Source organism: Pelophylax lessonae (genome assembly GCF_965119305.1).
Source record: "Pelophylax lessonae genome assembly, chromosome: 1".
Lineage (NCBI taxonomy): Eukaryota > Metazoa > Chordata > Amphibia > Anura > Ranidae > Pelophylax > Pelophylax lessonae.
In genome coordinates, this window is record NC_138768.1 from 211,715,202 (window position 1) to 211,734,537 (window position 19,336).

The 19,336-nt window shown below is 41.4% G+C and overlaps 1 protein-coding gene across 1 annotated transcript in view; it reads left to right on the forward strand.

Annotated features, from left to right (window-relative positions):
• Positions 1-19,336, forward strand: part of ZNRF3 (zinc and ring finger 3) — a 238,633-nt gene that overhangs the window by 205,842 nt on the left and 13,455 nt on the right. Inside the window, exons 3-7 of the mRNA XM_082266009.1 lie at positions 8,258-8,332; positions 13,530-13,661; positions 15,315-15,425; positions 16,996-17,163; positions 18,554-18,656. Coding sequence (XP_082122135.1) covers positions 8,258-8,332; positions 13,530-13,661; positions 15,315-15,425; positions 16,996-17,163; positions 18,554-18,656 — 589 coding nt within the window. The remainder of the gene's footprint in view (positions 1-8,257; positions 8,333-13,529; positions 13,662-15,314; positions 15,426-16,995; positions 17,164-18,553; positions 18,657-19,336) is intronic.

Consider the following 19,336-nt stretch of genomic DNA (forward strand, 5'->3'; position numbering starts at 1 on the left):
GTGTGTAATTTTTTGTGCATTAAGATGATGTAGGTGGAGTCAGAGATGACCAGCACTAGGAGGGGAGTGCCATTTATCATTCTGTATACTCTCACATGTGTGACTCTATATTCATGTGGGCTGCACAGATCAGAAAAGATAAAACAAAGCTTTGAAGGGAACTAAAATTGAGCATGCTCAGTAGAGGACACCAGCCGGTCTACACAATCTCAGCCTGCAAGGCAGGATCAACCATTTTACTCTACACAAAACAAATGCTTTACTGGCTTTGTTCTAATTGCGACAATTAGCAAAGTTTTGCCTTATCTGGTAGAAGTGCAGGTATTTTTGGCCATGACTGTCGCATGTAATGAGGGTTTTGCATAGTATTGGTTTAATGACACTTTAATGATGTATTAATGAATGCTGTACTGACTTAATTCGTGTTTTCTTTATCTGCTTGCAGTTCAGTTTTAAAACCTGAATTTACAGCCCTTGAAATTTTTTTTTTTTTTTTAATCAATCTCAGTTGTATACAAATTTCTGCCACCCCAGAGAAACCTTTCCATACATATGAACATCCAGGTAGGCAGGGTGATCAATGCTATGAGATGGGAGGGAAGAGCTGTTTGGAAGGGTAATTGTTTACCAGGGGAAAGTTTGTGTGTACAGTTTGTGTGTCCTGGTTTCTCAAGGCAACTCTGCAATTAGCAATTTCCGGTCTTCCAACTGAATCATATGATAACATGTCAGGGCTGTTCTATAGTAGTTATTATGTTGCATAGCGGGTAGAAAGTGGAAAATCTAGAATTGTACATCTTAATGCAGAACCCAAACTAAACAGTCACTGTAAAGTATAGCCAAAACCATATTTTTTTTATTTTTGGGTAAAGTAGAACCCCTGTCAGGTATATTGCTGTCTGTGCCCCTGCTGGAATGATAGCCCCCCTCATGTTTCCTGGAGACTATTATCACAAAAAGCAGAGGCAATGGGGGCATCTATTCCTGTCCTGTTAAGATCATATGAATTCAGTACTCTTTCCTTTTACACATTCAAACTGAAATGCCTTTCTCTTTATGAAAATACAATTTTGATGTCCAACAATCACTGAGATGGAGAACAATTGAAGAAAAAAAAAAAAATACAGCATCCATGTGAAGCCACTTCTCCTCCTTTACTCATCACTGTTATGAGGTTTCATACCTAAAAAAAATTAAAGAAACTTGGTTTCCCTTGAATCTCCCAATGTGCTGTGTTTATTCTTTTCAGTCACTAGATGGCGATGTGCGTATAGCAAGTATTTGGTTTACATCTTCATGGGAAGATTTGCAAGAAAGATGCTAGGGGAGCCACAGATTACATAAATCCTTCCCACTGGGAACTGCTTTAAGAAGACATTATTGTGGGAGCTGGGACTGCCTATACTGATCTCATTTATTTATCTTGGATTTGGACAACTCTCAACACTTTTTCGCAGCATGGTAATGCAAATGTCTAAATTTTAAGACCCAAATAGCTGTGTGCCAAATAGCTACTTCGGGTGAATAGACTTAATCTACAATAATCAGCCATACCTTTATGACTACCTACCTAATATTGAGTAGGGCCCCCTTTTGCCACCTAAACAGCCTAAACCAGTGATGGCGAACCTTGGCACTCCAGATGTTTTGGAACATCATTTCCCATGATGCTCATGTACTCTGCAGTGTAGTTGAGCATCATGGGAAATGTAGTTCTAAAACACCTGGGGTGCCAAGGTTCGCCATCACTGGCCTAGACCCACCCAGGCATGGACTTTACTAGACCTCTGAAGGTATGCTATGGTATCTGGCACCAAGCCGTCAGTTATCCCTTAAGTCCTGTAAGTTTCAAGGTCGGGCCTTCATGGATCAGACTTGCACATCCCACAGATGCTAAAGAGATCTGGAGGATTTTTAAGGCCAAATCAACACCTCAAATGTATTCTTGTGTTCCTCAAACCATTCTTGAACCATTTTTGCAGTGTTGCAGGGTGCATTGTCCTGCTGAAAGAGGGCACCGTCATCAGGGAATACCCTTTTTATGAAGAGGTGTACTTGATTAGCAACAATGTTTATAGGTAGGTGGTCCCAAGGTTTCCCAGCAGAACATTACGCAGATCATCACACTGCGTCCGGTAGCTTGCCTTCTTCCCATACTGCATCCTGATGCCATCTCTTCTCCAGGTAAAATGCAGCATAAACTGCTGGCCATCTACATGATGTAAAAGAAAACGTAATTCATCAGACAAGGCCACCTTCTTCCATTGCTCCGTGGTTCAGTTCTGATGCTCATGTGCCCATCCTAGGTACTTTTAGCTGTGAACTGGTCAGCATGGACACCCTGACCGGTCTGAAGCTACACAGCCCTATATAAAACCAATTGCAATGCCAATTCTTTCAACACATCAACTTCAAGGACAACATGTTCACTTGCTTCCTAATATATCCCACCCACAAGATAATCAGCGTTCTTCACTTTACCTGCCAGTGGTCATAACAATATGGCTGATTGGTGTATTGCTACTCTAAACACAAAAAATCCTGCTGTTTGGAGTTGGTAAATATTAAATAAGGTTCAAGGTGAGGCAAAATAAAATTGAAAAAAAGTTTTTTTTTTTTTTTTTTTTTTTTTTTTTTATAAATCTGTTAAGACTAAAGGTATTGAAAATCCTAGTTCTGACATAATTGGATATTAAAAATTGGAATCCATCCAGAGGATAAAGGTTACTTGGCCAGGGCTCTTGTTTTCCATCCCAATCTTTCTTTAGCAAACCGGGGCCACCTATCTACTGAGATCTCCTTGTCACTAATCTGGGAACACTATTTCCTGAGCCTCATGATTGTGCTGGCTGGGTTTTCTCTATCCAGGCCCTTCGTTCTTCAAGCCAGATATTGTTCAGCAAAGATTCATGTGACCAGAGGTTGTAGGGGTGTACTTTTTATTAGAAATGTTTTTTGACAGTTTTCACCTACTTATAAAGCTGCTCTGGACAATGTGCATTTTCACTGTATTTTGACATGCATTGCAAATAATCCAATGACACCTGTATATAAAATAATTCCTTTTTTTTTTTTTTCTTCTAAAAAGTTTGCATGGATAAATTCACTGCTCTTGGATAAGGAAAGATGTAGAATCAGCACTTTGCCCTGGTTTGCAAATAATAAAAAAAGAAAAAAAAGAGGACAGAGGTGGAATTGTTGTTGCTTACATTGACTAATCCAGTTTTGCCTTTCATTTTAAAAATTTGGAAAAACAGAAACCGGATTCTGAGTGATTTTTCTCATTTTCATATGTCCATTGCCCCATTGTGTAGGTTAGCACAACTTAATTTCAGACTTGATAAAACTTTAGTATCAGTGGGACAATAAAGGGTATAGGTGGTCCTAAATATTCACCTAGAAAAGAGCTTTATTGGGTTTTACTTGTTATTGGAGCTGTGGTTTTATTTTTAATTTTTATTTTTTGGAGATATTGCAGTGAAAATTCTAATATTGTAGCAGAAAAAAGATAGCATGGATAGTCTGAAAATTAAAACAGTGCTCATTGGCAGCTTTCTTTTTTTCTAGGGATGTTTATTACAATTTGTACTTGCATGACCTCTAGTGGTGAGAAGTTAAAATAACATCTGGCTGTCTTTTACAGCACTTCCCTACTTATTTATAATTAGTAAGCAACCGCAAACTATTCTATTTCTTTTATATATATTATGTATTTAAGTTCACAATTGCTAAAAATACTTGGTAATCAACAGCAAACTATTCTATTTCTTATATATATTATTATACAGGATTTATATAGCGCCAACAGTTTGCGCAGCGCTTTACAATGTGAAGGAAGACAATACAGTTACAGTACAATTCAAAACAGGAGGAACTAGAGGGCCCTGCTCGTTAGAGCTTACATATATATAAATTGAAGTTCACACTTGCTAAAAGTACTAACACTGACAGTAATGTATCTATTGCGCACACTTTTCACGCACTTATACACTTTTTTTAGGCGTATTAAAAACCACCACAGACGCCTTCTGAGTGATTTTTTTTTTTTTTTTTTCACCACACTCCTATTCCACCTTCCACTCGACTGATATTTGACGATTGTTATCAGCGTATGCTGCGTTCTTGTGGTGGCAAAAACGCTCCTCAAAGGCATGTTGCTAATGCTAGCATGAACAAGGTCTTTCTGAGCTTGCCGTAAAGAACAGCTTTGTAAAAATATTTGCAAGCTACACAGACACTGTTGGGGGCAATACTTTGGTCAGGGCTATGTATCGCACAGCATAGCTTATAGATTTCAGGGGTCAGGACCATTGGACTTGCTACACAGCACATAGTGTAGCAGTCAGGACTGTGCAATGTAAGGTGCGGAGTGCAGGGGTTAGGACATTTCCTGGCATCTGTAGGAGAAGAAGTTTCTTGGTTCCAATGGCCATTGTTAGGGTAATGGGGGGATGACTGGTGTTGGTGGGAAGAAAGATTGCCCTGGTGTGTGTTTTCAATGGGAGGTAAGAACTTTCCTGCATCTGGTCAGTGGAAGAAAGAAAGAAATATCCTGGTGGTGGTGGTCAATGGGATTCAGAACAATGGAGGGACGTGTACAATACAGATAGTTAAAATTTGTTTACGGTGGGAGCTTTGTCTTCTTTAACTTAAATTTATTTCTTTAATTTAGAGTTAATATGTCCCTAAGCTGCTCCGGTACAGTGTTTGCAGTAATAATTGGTAGTCATGTGATCTAGGCTGCCTTGGATGGGAGCTCTTCTTTTTCTTCTCATTTATTTCAAGTAATAGGTAGTTTGCACTCAAAATAATATTGTAATTTGGTTGTGCCCGTTGAGTCATATAAAATGTAAACTATTTTCTCTGGTACAGAATGTGATAGGAAATGCAAAACTTTAGCATTGTCACAGGATTAGGTGGGGACATCTTTCCCATAGGGATGAAGGTCTAAGGCAGGGATCTTCAAACTACGACCCTCCAGCTGTTGCGGAACTACACGTCCCATGAGGCATTGTAAAACTCTGACATTCACAGACATGACTAGGCATGATGGGAATTGTAGTTCCTGAACAACTGTTGGGCCATAGTTTGAAGACCCCTGGTCTAAGGCCTCATTCATGCGGGCGATGATGCCCACTATTGGGCAAACTGTTTGTTGTTTGCAGTGTCTCTTCCCATGAGCTGCATGCAGGCAGCCCATTGAAGTCTATTAGGATGCAGCAGCTGCACAGACCCAGGCACTCGTCCTAATGTAAAGTCCCAACCTTGCTTTTGTTTTTTGCTCGTCCTAATGGGACAGGGGTGTGGGTGAGTGACCCCAAACACAGACAGTGTATGTTTGGGGTCACTCACCTACACCTGCATGCACACCTGTCACATTGGGAAAAGGCAGTCACTGCATCCTAATAGACTTCAATGAGCTCCCTGCATGCAGGAAGTTTAAACACTGCAAGAAATGCTCCATTTGCACTATATAGGTATTATTGTGAATGTGAACTGCCTGAGAGGGGGTTTTCTGGCAATAATCTGATTTTGATTTTATTTATTTTTTTCTAAATCACAGAGGTTTTAAAATCTGAATCAGGGTGGTACTGTGGACATGGCATATCTTGATTTCAACAAAACATTTGATAGTTACACACAAGGATCTAAAAAAAAAAAAAACTTTTTACAAACTAGGACTAAGCCCTGGGTGTTCTAATATGCTTGTAAATGGGGTTCATTTCAAACAGAGCGGTCACTAGTTATGTAATACAAGGCTCTGTACTAGATTCTATTCTGCTTAGTCTGTTTGTAAGTGATATGACTAAGGGGTTGGTGGGTATTTGGGTAAGGTATGTATTTTTGCTGATGACACAAAGGTGTCCCTGGAGGGGTCTGTAACATGGAACATGATTTGGCATTGCGGGATGATTGGTCAAAGCAGTGGAAACTGCATTTCAATGTTTCTAAATGTAAAATAATGCACCTAGGGAAAAAAAAGTATCACCTGAGTACTATTGGGGGCACAGTGTTGGCCAGCGCTACAGAAAAAATAAATTGGGGGTACTTACCCCAGATGATTGCACAATGAGCAAACAGTGTGACTAGGAAGTGGGAAAAGCCAATAGAATTCTAGAATGGGGGTCAACAGTAGGAGGAAGGGAGTTCTGATTCCCCTCGATAGATCTGCTTTGGCCCTTGATTAGAATACTGTTCGAATTTTATTTTTTATATGTTTATACATGTGTTTTTTTTTTTTTGTTTTTTTTTACTATATAGAAGTATTTTTAAATACTGTTAGACCTTTTTAGAAAATGGTGTTCAGTTCTGGAATCCTCAATTACAAAAAGATATTTATAAAATGAAACGGGTCCAGAGATGACAGAAATGGTGAAAGGTCTGGGGGATAGACGCATCAGAAGAGACTTCACAAATTTATGTGTACAGTCTTATGGAAACCTTTAACTACATTAAAGAGGTTTTAAACCCATAGATTTTTTATTTTTTTTGCAACCTGAAAGAGAAACACATAATGAGCTAGTACGCATACTAGCTCATTATGAAATACCTTAGAACGAGCCCCCGCCATGCCGCCCGCTTACCTGTATGATGGGCGACATGTCCAGTCGCCCGTCTTCCGGGATCGCGGCATCCGGCCATCTGATTGGCCGGAGCCGCGGTGATGTCACTCCTGCGCATGCCGGCGGTCACGGCACGGGGCTCTGAAGGAACGGCACCAGCGGCCGTTCCTTCAGAGCGCATGCGCCAGTGACGTCACTGGCTGCATGTAAGGTAAATATCTCCTAAACAGTGCATGTTTAGGAGATATTTACAGTACCTATAGATAAGCCTTATCATAGGATCACCTTGCAGAGGAGGGTTTACTTCCTCTTTAAGCATATGAATAAGATTGAGAAGAGCAGTATTTTCAGTATGAAAATAAGATGAGGGCTTGTGGCACAGGACCTCAAATTAGCAGAAGGAAAGTTCAAAACTGATCTTAGAAAGTATTATTTTCCTGAAAGAGTAGCTGATACTTGGAAAAGCCTTGCAGCAGAGGTTGTGAGCCAGTTAACAATAAGTGAAGTTATGCATGTTTTGAGAAAAAATTGATTTATAATCTGACAAAGTTTTAAAAAAAAATGGAAACCTGGGCAGACTTGTTGGATTTTTTGCTTTTTCTGTCGTCTCTCTGGTGTGATTTCTCTGCTTTCCTGTTGTGTCTCTGGGGCAGGAAGTGAAATGAAATCTCCCTGACAGAACACACAGCTAAAGAAAAAAACACTGACATATGGCCTAACCACTCTTCAATCTATCCAGATATTAAAAAAAACAAAGTTATGGCTTCACATACACTTTAAAAAAAACAAAAGGATTGGATACATTAAGGCCCCGTTTCCACTATTGCGACTTGTCGCATGACAAGTCAAAACCTATTAGCTTCAATTAGGACCGTTCTAACTGCTGCGACTCAAGACGCAGCGACTTGAGAAAAGGTTTTTGCACTACTTTTGGGCGACTTCAGTGCGACTTGTCCCTCATAGAAGGTAGTCGCACTGAAGTCCCCAGAAGTAGCCGCAAATGTCACACTACAAAGTCACGCTTGAGATCACGTGACTTTGTAGGCGCAATAGTGGAAACGTAGCCTTAGGCCTCATAAAAAAACAAAAGGATTGGATACATTTAGGCCTCATGCACAACAGAGCGTCTAAGCCCCTGTGAACAGCAGAATTTCTGTCAGGAAGAAACAGTGTTGTGCACGTGTTTAGGAGGATGCAGCATTTGAGCATTGACTCATTTATTCTGGCCATTAGAATGCATTACGCATCTGGTGTTTGTGTGTTTAGATGCGTATAGGGTTTTTGTTTTCTGCTCTTCTAATACGCCTGTAAACATGTGTGCATGAACACAAAAGCTAACATAGAGGTGCTTTTATGGGCTGAGAAAAAAAAAAAAACCAACGCCTGTAAAGGGCACATTTTTTGAGCTCTGTCTGCATGAGACCCTAGAAGTAGAGCTGCAAACCCGTTTAACAAATCTGTACATTCATCTAAGAAAGTAAAAAAGAAAAGCCGCTGTACTTGAGGAGAAGGGTAGGGCACTTATGTATTGAATTTGAGCTTCAATTCCAGCATGAGATGATTTTTTTTTTTTTTTCCACACTGGATTATTCTTGTTAGACAAATTAAATTCCAATTGAAATAATGAATTCGTCAGATATATCTGCCTTTATTCATGACATTTGTATTCTATAATCTTTCTGTCTGTATTACAGGCAAAGCGAGCCGTTCAGAGAGGTGCTACAGCTGTTATATTTGACGTCTCGGATAATCCTGATGCTGTGGAACAGGTATGTTGTACTGCTGCTGTATAAATGCTTTTTTGGTTTGTTTTTGAGTAGTTATCCTATTGTCAGGGGCATACCTAGAGCGTTTGGCACCCGGGGCGGATCCTATATCTGGCAACCACCCCATTCGGGCAGGCGAAGCATCGCACATCAACGTGTTGTCAAGTGACGTCACATGTAGCGCCCCTGCGCACTGCGGCCCGGAACCCGAAGAATCCTCCTCCCTCTGCTCCCTCCGGTGGCCAGGCCCCTCCTCCTTTGGAAAAATGGCGCCGACTCACCTGAGGCGCCCGACAGAAATAACTTGTAACTGGCAGTGGCACACCTACTAAGTGCTACTGTCAGTGGTGTCACTGGGGTTGGTGTCACCTGGCGCAGTAAACCATGGTGTCACTAACTCCCCCCCCCCCCCCCTCCAAAAAAAAATGATTTTCCTGTTTTCTGAAAGTCCATCAAAGATGCAGCATGTGGGACTTTTGGTGCGCTTTCAGATAGAAATCTATAGGACTGCAGGTAAAATGTAGGAAGACCCCCTTTACATTACACAGCCCATGTACCTCTGGACCACTCTACATTACACAGCCCATGTACCTCTGGACCACTCTACATTACACAGCTCATGTACCCCTGGACCCCTCTACATTACACAGCCCATGTACCTCTGGAGCCCTTTACATTACATAGTTACATAGTAGGTGAGGTTGAATAAAGACAATAGTCCATCCAGTTCAACCTGTGTAGGTGTGTGTGGCTGTAGTCATCTCACATACCCCTGAATGTTCTGATCCTTGAGATGTACGTCTAAGAGTCTTTTGAAAGCCACCATACTACCCGCAGAAACCACCTCTTGTGGTAGAGAATTCCACAATCTTGTAGCTCTAACAGTAAAGAACCCCCCACGTTGCCTGAGGTTAAAACGCTTCTCCTCTAATCGCATTGTATGTCCTCGAGTCCTCATGCACTCTTTACGACTGAATAGCTTTTTTTCTAGGCCTATAATTACCCGGGACATGCCTCTGCCCTTTTTTGAATATCGGTATCACGTTCGCTTTCCTCCAATACCCTGGTACATTTCCTGTCATAATACTATCAGCAAAGATCAGGAACCGTGATCTAGATATAACCTTACTGAGTTAATTGAGTACTCTCGGATGTACGCCATCCGGGCCTGGTGATTTGTTTGTGTTAAGTTTATCCAGCCTTTCCCTGATTTCACCCTCTGTTAGCCATAGTGGCAAGTCCTGTGTAATACTACTGACCATACAGTCATGGTCAGTGTACCCCTCCGTTTCCTGTGTAAAGACCGACGAGAAAAAAGCATTCAGCACGGTTGCTTTTTCAGTGTCCTCTGTAACCATCCTCCCATCATCGTTAATTATGTGTGCAATATGCTCTGCCCTACCTTTTTTGCTGTTGATATATTTAAAGAATTTCTTTGGGTTCTTTTTACTATCCTCCGCTATTTGTCTCTCAAAGTTGATTTTAGCCATTTTGATTTCGTATTTACTTTTATTTGCCTCCTTGTATTGCTCGAAAGCCGATACTGTGCCTTCTGATTTATATTTCTTGAAGGCCATTTTTTTTCCCCTTATAAGTTTTTTAACATTACGGTTTAGCCAGCCAGGTTTGGCCTTGTCTCTTCTAAATTTATTTCCCATAGGAATGCACTGCAGGATGCATTTGTTTAATATGTTCCTAAAGCATTCCCATTTTTTCCCATTACATGGACCCCGCTACAATTCACAGCCTCCGTACTTCTGGACCCCTTCACAATAATCAGCCCCAGTACCTCTGGACCCCTTCACATTGCACAACCCCCATACATCTGGACCCCTTCACAATTCACAGCCGCTGCACCTCTGGACCCCTTTACATTACAAAGCCCCCCCCACACCTATTGACCCCTTTACATTACACAGCCCCCCCACACCTCAGGATCCCTTTACATTACACAGTCCCTCCCCCCCCCCCCACACCTCTGAACCATTTTACATTGGACAGCCCCCCCCCCCATGGCCCCTTTACATTGCACAGCTCCCCCCCATAAACCTCTTTACATTGCACAGCTCCCATTACACAGCTCCCCTCCCACCTCTGCCCCCTATGGAACCCTTTACATTACACAGCTCCCCCCCCCCCATGGAGCTGTTTACATTACACAGCTCCCGCCCCCCCCTTGGAGTCCTTTACATTATACAGCCCCCCCCCCCCACAATGGAACCCTTTAACCCTTTATATTGCACAGCAAAAGCCCCCCCCCCCAGCTATCCCCTTCCTACCTTATTAGGAGGCGAGCGGAGCAGGAGGCACTGAAGCTGAATGGGAGAGAGAGAGAATCACCAGTGATGAATAAACAGCGGGAACTGCCGGAGGTAACTTTACTAGTTAACAGCGGGTGATTGAATGCTAGGGCGTCCTAGCAACCAATCACCTGCTCATTAACTTAGAAAGTTAACTCCTGCAGTTCCTCCCACTGTCTATTCAGTGCTGGTGATTTTCTCTCTCTCTCTTCCGTTCTGCTTCAGTGCCTCCTGCTCCGCTCTCCTGTGTCAGTGAGCAGTGGAGGCAGTCCGGCGGCCGGCCCTGGGTGTCACCCTGGTGCTCCCTGCTGACACCCCCCCCCCCCCCCTGTGTGGCACCCGGTGCGGACTGTCCCCACATCCCCATCCCAGAGCATCAGAGGGCATGAAACTAACACCTGCAGCAGAGGAAGCAGGCAGCCGCAGAGGGAACAGGAGCCGCATAAGTCGGGGCTGCCTCTGTAGTGCCGGCTTCCGTCTCCGGCTCTACCAAGTGCACTTTATAGCAGCCTGGAGAGTGATGCTAGCAGAAGCACTTTTGCAGAAGGCATATTGGCACTTACTTCAAACATAAAGATATAAAACTGTAATTTTTTTGTGAAGAATCAACAAGTGGGACACAATCATGAAGTGGAACGAAATTTAGCGGATATTTCAAACTGTTAACAAATAAAAAACTGAAAAATTGGGCGTGCAAAATTATTCAGGCCCTTTACTTTCAGTGCAGCAAACTCTCTCCAGAAGTTCAGTGAGGATCTCTGAATGATCCAATGTTGACCTAAATGACTAATGGTGATAAATAGAATCCACCTATGTGTAATCCAGTTCTTCGTATAAATGCACCTGCACTGTGATAGTCTCAGAGGTCCGTTTAAAGCGCAGAGAGCATCATGAATAACAAGGAACACACCAGGCAGGTTCGAGATACTGTTGTGGAGAAGTTTAAAGCCGGATTTGGATACAAAAAGATTTCCCAAGCTTTAAACATCCCAAGGAGCACTGTGCGATAATATTGAAATGGAACGAGTATCAGACAACTGCAAATCTACGAAGACCTGGCCGTCCCTCTACACTTTCAGCTCATACAAGGAGAAGACTGATCAGAGATGCAGCCAAGAGGCCCATGATCACTCTGGATGAACTGCAGAGATCTACAGCTGAGGTGGGAGACTGTCCATAGGACAACAATCAGTCGTATACTGCACAAATCTGGCCTTTATGGAAGAGTGGCAAGAAGAAAGTCATTTCTTAAAGATATCCATAAAAAGTGTTGTTTAAAGTTTGCCACAAGCCACCTGGGAGACACACCAAACGTGGAAGAAGGTGCTCTGGTCAGATGAAACCAAAATCGAACTTTTTGGCAACAATGCAAAACATTATGTTTGGCGTAAAAGCAACACAGCTCATCACCCTGAACACACCATCCCCACTGTCAAACATGGTGGTGGCAGCATCATGGTTTGGGCCTGCTTTTCTTCAGCAGGGACAGGGAAGATGGTTAAAATTGATGGGAAGGTGGATGGGGCCAAATACAGGGCCATTCTGGAAGAAAACCTGATGGAGTCTGCAAAAGACCTGAGACTGGGACGGAGATTTGTCTTCCAACAAGACAATGATCCAAAACGTAAAGCAAAATCTAAAATGGAATGGTTCACAAATAAACATATCCAGGTGTTTGAATGGCCAAGTCAAAGTCCAGACCTGAATCCAATCGAGAATCTGTGGAAAGAACTGAAACTGCTTTTCACAAACGCTCTCCATCCAACCTCCCTAAGCTCAAGCTGTTTTGCAAGGAGGAATGGGCAAAAATTTCAGTCTCTCGATGTGCAAAACTGATAGAGACATACCCCAAGCGACTTACAGCTGTAATCGCAGCAAAAAGGGGGCGCTACAAAGTGTTAACTTAAGGGGGCTTGAATTTGCACGCGTGTCACAGGAGGTGGGGCAAGGGGGGGGTCTTCTCCCCTTTTTTTTTTCTCTATTTTTTTTTTTTTTCTCTCTCCTCCGAGAGGAGAAGGGGCACTTCTATTATACCCAATTTCTTACATTGGGAATTTTTCTTTTTTGTGCACGTTAAATCTTCCTCGCACATTTGAGGAACTGAAGGGAAGGAAACTCTCAATTACACTTTTTTTTTTTATTTTAGCACGTAGATTTTGGACACGATGAGAGATACGCAATGAGGGGAGGGGATGTGGTAGTGGGATGAAGTTTAGCACCGTATTTATTTAAGTATGTTTCACTGCACTGTGGGGTATTGTATGTGGGGCGAACATGTTGCAGAATTTGTTCGTCCTTCCAAAGGAGGTGGGGCAAGGGGGGGGAGGCCGGGAGAGTGTTGGAAGATTTTTGTATTTTATGTATATAATATGTAATGTATTGGAAAAACAATAAATATTTGAATAAAAAAAAAAAAAAAAAAAAACTTAAGGGGGCTGAATAATTTTGCACGCCCAATTTTTCAGTTTTTGTTAAAGTTTGAAATATCCAATAAATTTCGTTCCACTTCATGATTGTGTCCCACTTGTTGACTCTTCACAAAAAATTAGTTTTATATCTTTATGTTTAAAGCCTGAAATGTGGCAAAAGGTCAAAAAGTTCAAGGGGGCCGAATACTTTCGCAAAGTATTCGGCCCCCTTGAACTTTTCGACCTTTTGCCACATGTACATGGTTCAAATCTCAGCCAGGTCCTGCTGAACCAGCCGAGATTCAAAACTGTCTATGGCTGACTTTAGGCAACTTTCAGGAACATGTACTTTTTTTGTTCTTCCTTCCTTTCTATATGAAGCCAGTTAGTAAATATATTTTAAAGCATATTCTGTCTTTACTTTATTGACTTTTTAAGAGGAGTTGTTTTGTTCAACTATAGTTTTAGCAAACATTTTTTCTAATTTTGCAGCTGAATCAAGGTTTAGAGGACCCATTAAAAAGGCCAGTTGTGTACATGAAAGGAATGGACGCTATTAAACTCATGAACATTGTCAACAAGCAAAAAGGTGCCAGAGCGAGGATTCAGCACCGGCCTCCTCGGGTGAGGGCTCTTGCATGTATTTGTTAATAGTCAGTCCTCCTAAAGTCGATACTTTACTTTTGTGTAAGTTTTCATTCACACTACCGCGACTTGTCAGGCGACTTGTCAGCCTGACAAATCGCGGTCCATTGTGTGCTGCAGGAACCGTTCTAATAGGAGCGACACAAGTCGTTTCGACTTGGAAAAGGTTCCTGTACTACTTCGGGGCGACCTGGTGCGACTTGCATAGACATTCATTATATGAAGTCCGTGCAAGTCACGCCGAAGTCGCGGTGCACGCGACTTCACAGGTCGCCCCCGAAGTCGTGCCGCGTTAGTGTGAACCGGCACTTAATGATTGGGGAAAAATAACTATAACCTTTGAGGGCTCTGGTTTTTTATTTGTTTTTGGTTTACATTGAATGTAGTGGGATCACGGAGCTCATGGCCTGTACGACCTGCAGGGCCCTCAGTGGAGCAAAAATACATTGACAAATAAGCAGCATGACAAGCATGCTATGACATATTGCAGGTGTGGACAAAACTTGGAGGTTATTTTAAGGGCATGATTATGTATCAACAGACCTTTAAATCTGAAGGTATTGCAATTATCACAGCCATTAGTGGTACATACTCCATACCACCTCCCAACAGGACATTCACAATTACTCCAGTATGATTTCATAGCTTCCCAACATCACAGGATCTAAAAAATTCTGCCTACAGTTAGAACTTTTACACATCAGCTTGCCCCATAGCACATTTCATACTGGTGGGATTTTTTTTTAGTTTGCCTTGATACTGGGGCTGAAGTATAGTGTCCAAAAAGAAAGAAAAATGACAATAGAATTTCTGATAGGAGGACATTTTCTTGTATGTCCATAGTTGTGGGCTCCTAGAGCTGTCCTTTTGGCAATCTGCTTTGAGTGCAACCTGGATCTGATAAATGAATGTTTACATTTTGCATTTTTTTGATGAGGGGCTTATATTCACCTGCCGCTAAGTGGTTAGCACTTTTACCCAGCAGCACTAGTTTGAATCCCAACCACCGCACTACCTGCCTGCAGTTTGCATGTTTTCCCCGAGCCTGCGTGGGTTTCCTCCGGGTAATTCAGTTTCCTTTCACACTCCAAAGACATGCTGGTAGGTTAACTGGCTCCTGTCTAAGTTTGCATTGGTATATGTTCTGTATGTATGAATGTGAGTTAGGGATCTTAGATTGAAAGGTCCTTGAAGGCAGGGACTGATGTGAATGTGCAATATATATGTGTAAAGCACCACATGAATTGACAGCTGTAAAAAAGTACCTGTAATTAAAAAATATATATAAAACAGAACACTTCGAATTGGAGGTTCGTGATGAACACAAACCTGCTTCAGAGGCTAGGCTGGCTTCCTCTGCCGCTCCCCTGAAGCTTATAACATTGGTGGAGCGGATCATCTCCTTCAATGTTCATGAATAGTTTTGAGTTGACCAATCCCTTTTTTTTTTTTTTTTTCTTCTTTATAGTTTTGTTACAAATGTATGCTTGGTTTTCTTTGATTTTTTTAGTAGTGTTATTTGCAGTGTTCAATTAAAAATAACAGAACATACAGCCTCAGAGTACTCCCACAAAAATAGGGGGATCAGGGGGTTCAAAGTATTTTTTACTGATTTTCTTTTTGTTTCTTCAGCAACCTACTGAATATTTCGACATGGGTATATTTCTGGCCTTTTTTGTCGTGGTGTCCCTGGTCTGCCTTATTCTTCTCATCAAGATCAAATTAAAGCAGAGAAGAAGTCAGGTATGAATAAATAGCAAAAATGTAATAGATTTCCAATCCTCAGCTGAGATGTCTACATTAATTTAGCTCACTCACCTTATGCTATCTACCAGAGATCAGCATTATCACCCTAGGATAACAGTGGAAACAGAGAGCACTAGAAGTTTTCAAGATTTTCTTGCAGGATCAGCAAATGTTTGATCTTTCCTGATAGCATGAGAAAAGTGCACATAGGACTTTTAGAAGTTTACCATATGCTTAAGCTCTTTTAACCTTCAAACACCAAATGACCAAAGTTGCTGTTCCCTTTCTTCCTATGAAGTGGGACAAATTGATCTTTATTTTTCACTTTTATTCAAAGGTTTTGCATCTGATTCTTTTTTTTTTTTCCCCTTTTGATGAAGTAGTTTCCAATTAATGCTCCTGCTGCCATGATGGTCCCCAGGAGTCTGCTTCTGGTACTAACTGTTACATATCAAAGCATTTTCTAGATCCAGTGCATGCTTCATACCAGATATCTCCTTCAGTTATTGTATAATGCAGTGACATGGAATAGCGGACTGCACTTATTAATGCTGCTGCCTACTGATGTATACTTTGCTTAGAAAAGAAAAACTGCTTGGCGTCTACTGTAGCTTAGAGCTGCACGATTCTGGATAAAATGAGAATCACAATTTTTTTTTTTTTTTTGCTTCTAATAAAGATCACGATTCTGGGTACAAGTGTTTATAATTGAATGCTGTAGATTAGACTCCGTTCACACTGGGGCGACCTGTCAGGCGACCTGGTCGCCTGACAGGTCGCCTGCCATAGAGTAGCTGTGGACCCGTTCTAATAGGAGCGACACAAGTCGCTCCGACTTAGAAAAAGGGTCCGGAGCTTCTTTGGGGCGACCTGGAGCGACCTGCATTGACTTCAATGATATGAAGTCCGTGCCGGCCGCTCCGAGGTCGCGGTGCGAGCTGCGCACCGTGACCTGTGAGGTCGCCCCGGCAAGTAGTGTCGCCCCAGTGTGAACGGGGTCTTATTCACTCTTTTTGACACTGTTTTGACACATTGTACTGTCACAGTGGGCTTTTGAACAAAGAAAGATCGTCCGTTCACGGGAGTTGGTTACACATAGGACTTTATCTAACACATGGACTTTTTTTCATTTATGTAAAGCGCTACACCAAATTTGTTTATCATCGGTTTCTCTCCTGTCCTTTAAAATATAATTGGCTGAACCATAGAAATGCCTGAATAAGATAGTTTGGGGGGTCGAATCGAGATTGCGATCTTAATGATTAATCATGCAGCTCTACTGTAGCTGATGAAATGTTGGAATAGTCACTACAAAGAGCAATGATTGTAGATCCCACTGTAGCTTTTATAAAAGAATTCCAATCTAACTTAAAAACATTGTTTTAATATAAGGGCCCTTAGAAACTAATAAAAATGATCAAAGAAACAAATTAAATGATATTTTAGATAAAATCACTCCATTTAAGTGGGAATGTCGTGTTCTTTATAAGAGGATTATTTGGTTGTGACCAGTGCTTGTGATATTGCTCTATTTCATGTGTGTGATCTTAATGTTCTTCTCTTTCAGAACTCCATGAACAGGATGGCTGTTCAGGCACTGGAAAAAATGGAGACCAGAAAATTCAAAGCAAAGGGCAAAGTGCACCGAGAAGGGAGCTGTGGTGGCCTTGACACACTTAGTAGCAGTTCCACCTCTGACTGCGCCATTTGCTTAGAAAAATACATAGATGGAGAGGTAATAGATATAAATGATATATTTATTAATGAAAGTTCAAGTCAAGACTGTTTGTCTAAAGCTGCAATAGGTGTTTTATTCCAGGCCCACCAAGACATGGGACTTTCATCACTTTGTTTCATTCAGTCCGACAAGTAGGGTGTAAACTGTTTGCATACGATGGGGCACCAGATCGAATAAGTGATCTTTTGTTGTCAAAAAGAAAGGATTCAAATTTTACACATTTTAGTCTTATTTTAACCTTCACATTGCTCAGAGAATAATTTTACTTCCTCATTCAAGATATAAATGTTATAGTTCGCTAATAAAACTTAATAGAAGAGCTGAATAATGATATCCTTGTCCCAGGCCCACTAATGTCCTGAGTGGACTCATGCATATGTTATTTTTATTACCAGCCAATAAACAAAATGATTACCTCTTCAAATAAGGCATGTCTGGGGCACTCCAGTTCTAATCCAGAAGTGTTCATGGTCAATGGTAAAACTCCTGCCAGGTTTTTTTTTTTTTTTTACCATCTATGTCCCCTTTCAGAGATTCCTTTCACTTCCTGTCCTGTAGACTCATCAGGAAGTAAGAGGGAGGTGGGAATACCTCCAAAGTGAGGGAACTACCCTTTCAGGTATCCCATTGATAGATCTCCCTTCCATTCCTCTTTTGGAGAAAACTCAAGGGTGATAACTAGGACAACTAAAGAGGGTGAATGTCTCCAACAGGAAAAAAATAGATAGGATTGATAATCCTTCCTTACTTTATCCAAAACTAAAAATTTGGCTTTAGTTACACTTGGTTATCTGTATTTAGGCGTTTGCCTGGAAGGCAAAGATGAAATGCAGATATTGGAGATGTTTTACCTGCAAAGGATTATTTACTTCTATTTAGTTGCTATTGTGATCCAGCCACTTTTATTAACTTCTTAAGCCCATTCCTAAATCTTTCTGCAAAATACACAGAGATGAGCAGTGGAGACTTGTCATGGACTCACCCCAGCCTGTAATTGGGCAATAATAAAATATATCAGCATGCAGATAAGGTTGTGCTTTCCACCCCAGTACATCTAATCATAATCTTAGAATGATGTCAGTGTACCTTGACTGAGAAGTCTATGCCTCCTTCTCCCAGTCTGAATGAGCGACATTCAGGTGTTATTAATACCGTAGTTTTATATAAAAAACATTGGACAGAATAGCATTTTCATCTTGTATTTAACTGGCTTTTCAATTTAGGTTAGTGGTGTGTATTTATGCTGATATGGTTGGCTTAGTAGATACTATGACATGAAGTTGAATGTAATGCTCATACCACCTACTGGCCCTTGTGTGTCAGAAACAAAATAACTCCTTTTTTTTTAATTCTTAAAAAAGTGTTTGTTCTCCTATGTCTGCTGCAGGAGCTGAGAGTCATTCCTTGCACACATCGGTTTCACAAGAGGTGTGTGGACCCCTGGCTTTTACAGAACCACACCTGTCCTCATTGTAGGCACAACATTATAGGTGAGTGGGATGCAGGATTTTTTTACTGTAGGAGGCTTTAATAGCCACCCTTATATTTCACTTCTCTTTATGTTGAATGGTCATAATGCTAATGGGCTGTCCAGGACCTGGCATTCTGAAAAATTCCCTACCCTATACTAAAAATACTGGTAAGGCTGGGTTCACACACATGCGAATTGGATGCGTTTTTTTTAACCAGCTTTCAGTGGAGCCAGTTCACACATGTTCGGGGCGGCCATAATGCAGTTATGAAAAGGGTCCTGTGCATTTTTGGGTCCGGTTTAGTTGCAAATTCAGGTTAAAATATGCACCTGAACCGGTGAACAGAAACGCTCCGGACTGCAAACCGCAGCCGCAATATGTGTGAACCTAGCCTAAAGTTATGGTTTGGGTGAAATTGATTAAAGTGATCCTAAACACACTGTTGAATTTACATTGTTCCTTCCATTTCTATTCCATTTCTATATATGAATGATGGCACTGTAATTATTTTAATGGAAAAAAAATAATCTAAGTACCTTTTTCCTAATCGATATACAGCCGTCATGTGACCCAGCTCTTTCCCAGCCTCTGAAGGGAAACATAAGCAGGAGGAGCGTCTAGTCCTCTGCTACTGGTCACATGTTCAAAATAAAAAATCAGCCTTTGGAGTACAGAGTAAAAATAAATAATATCAATCA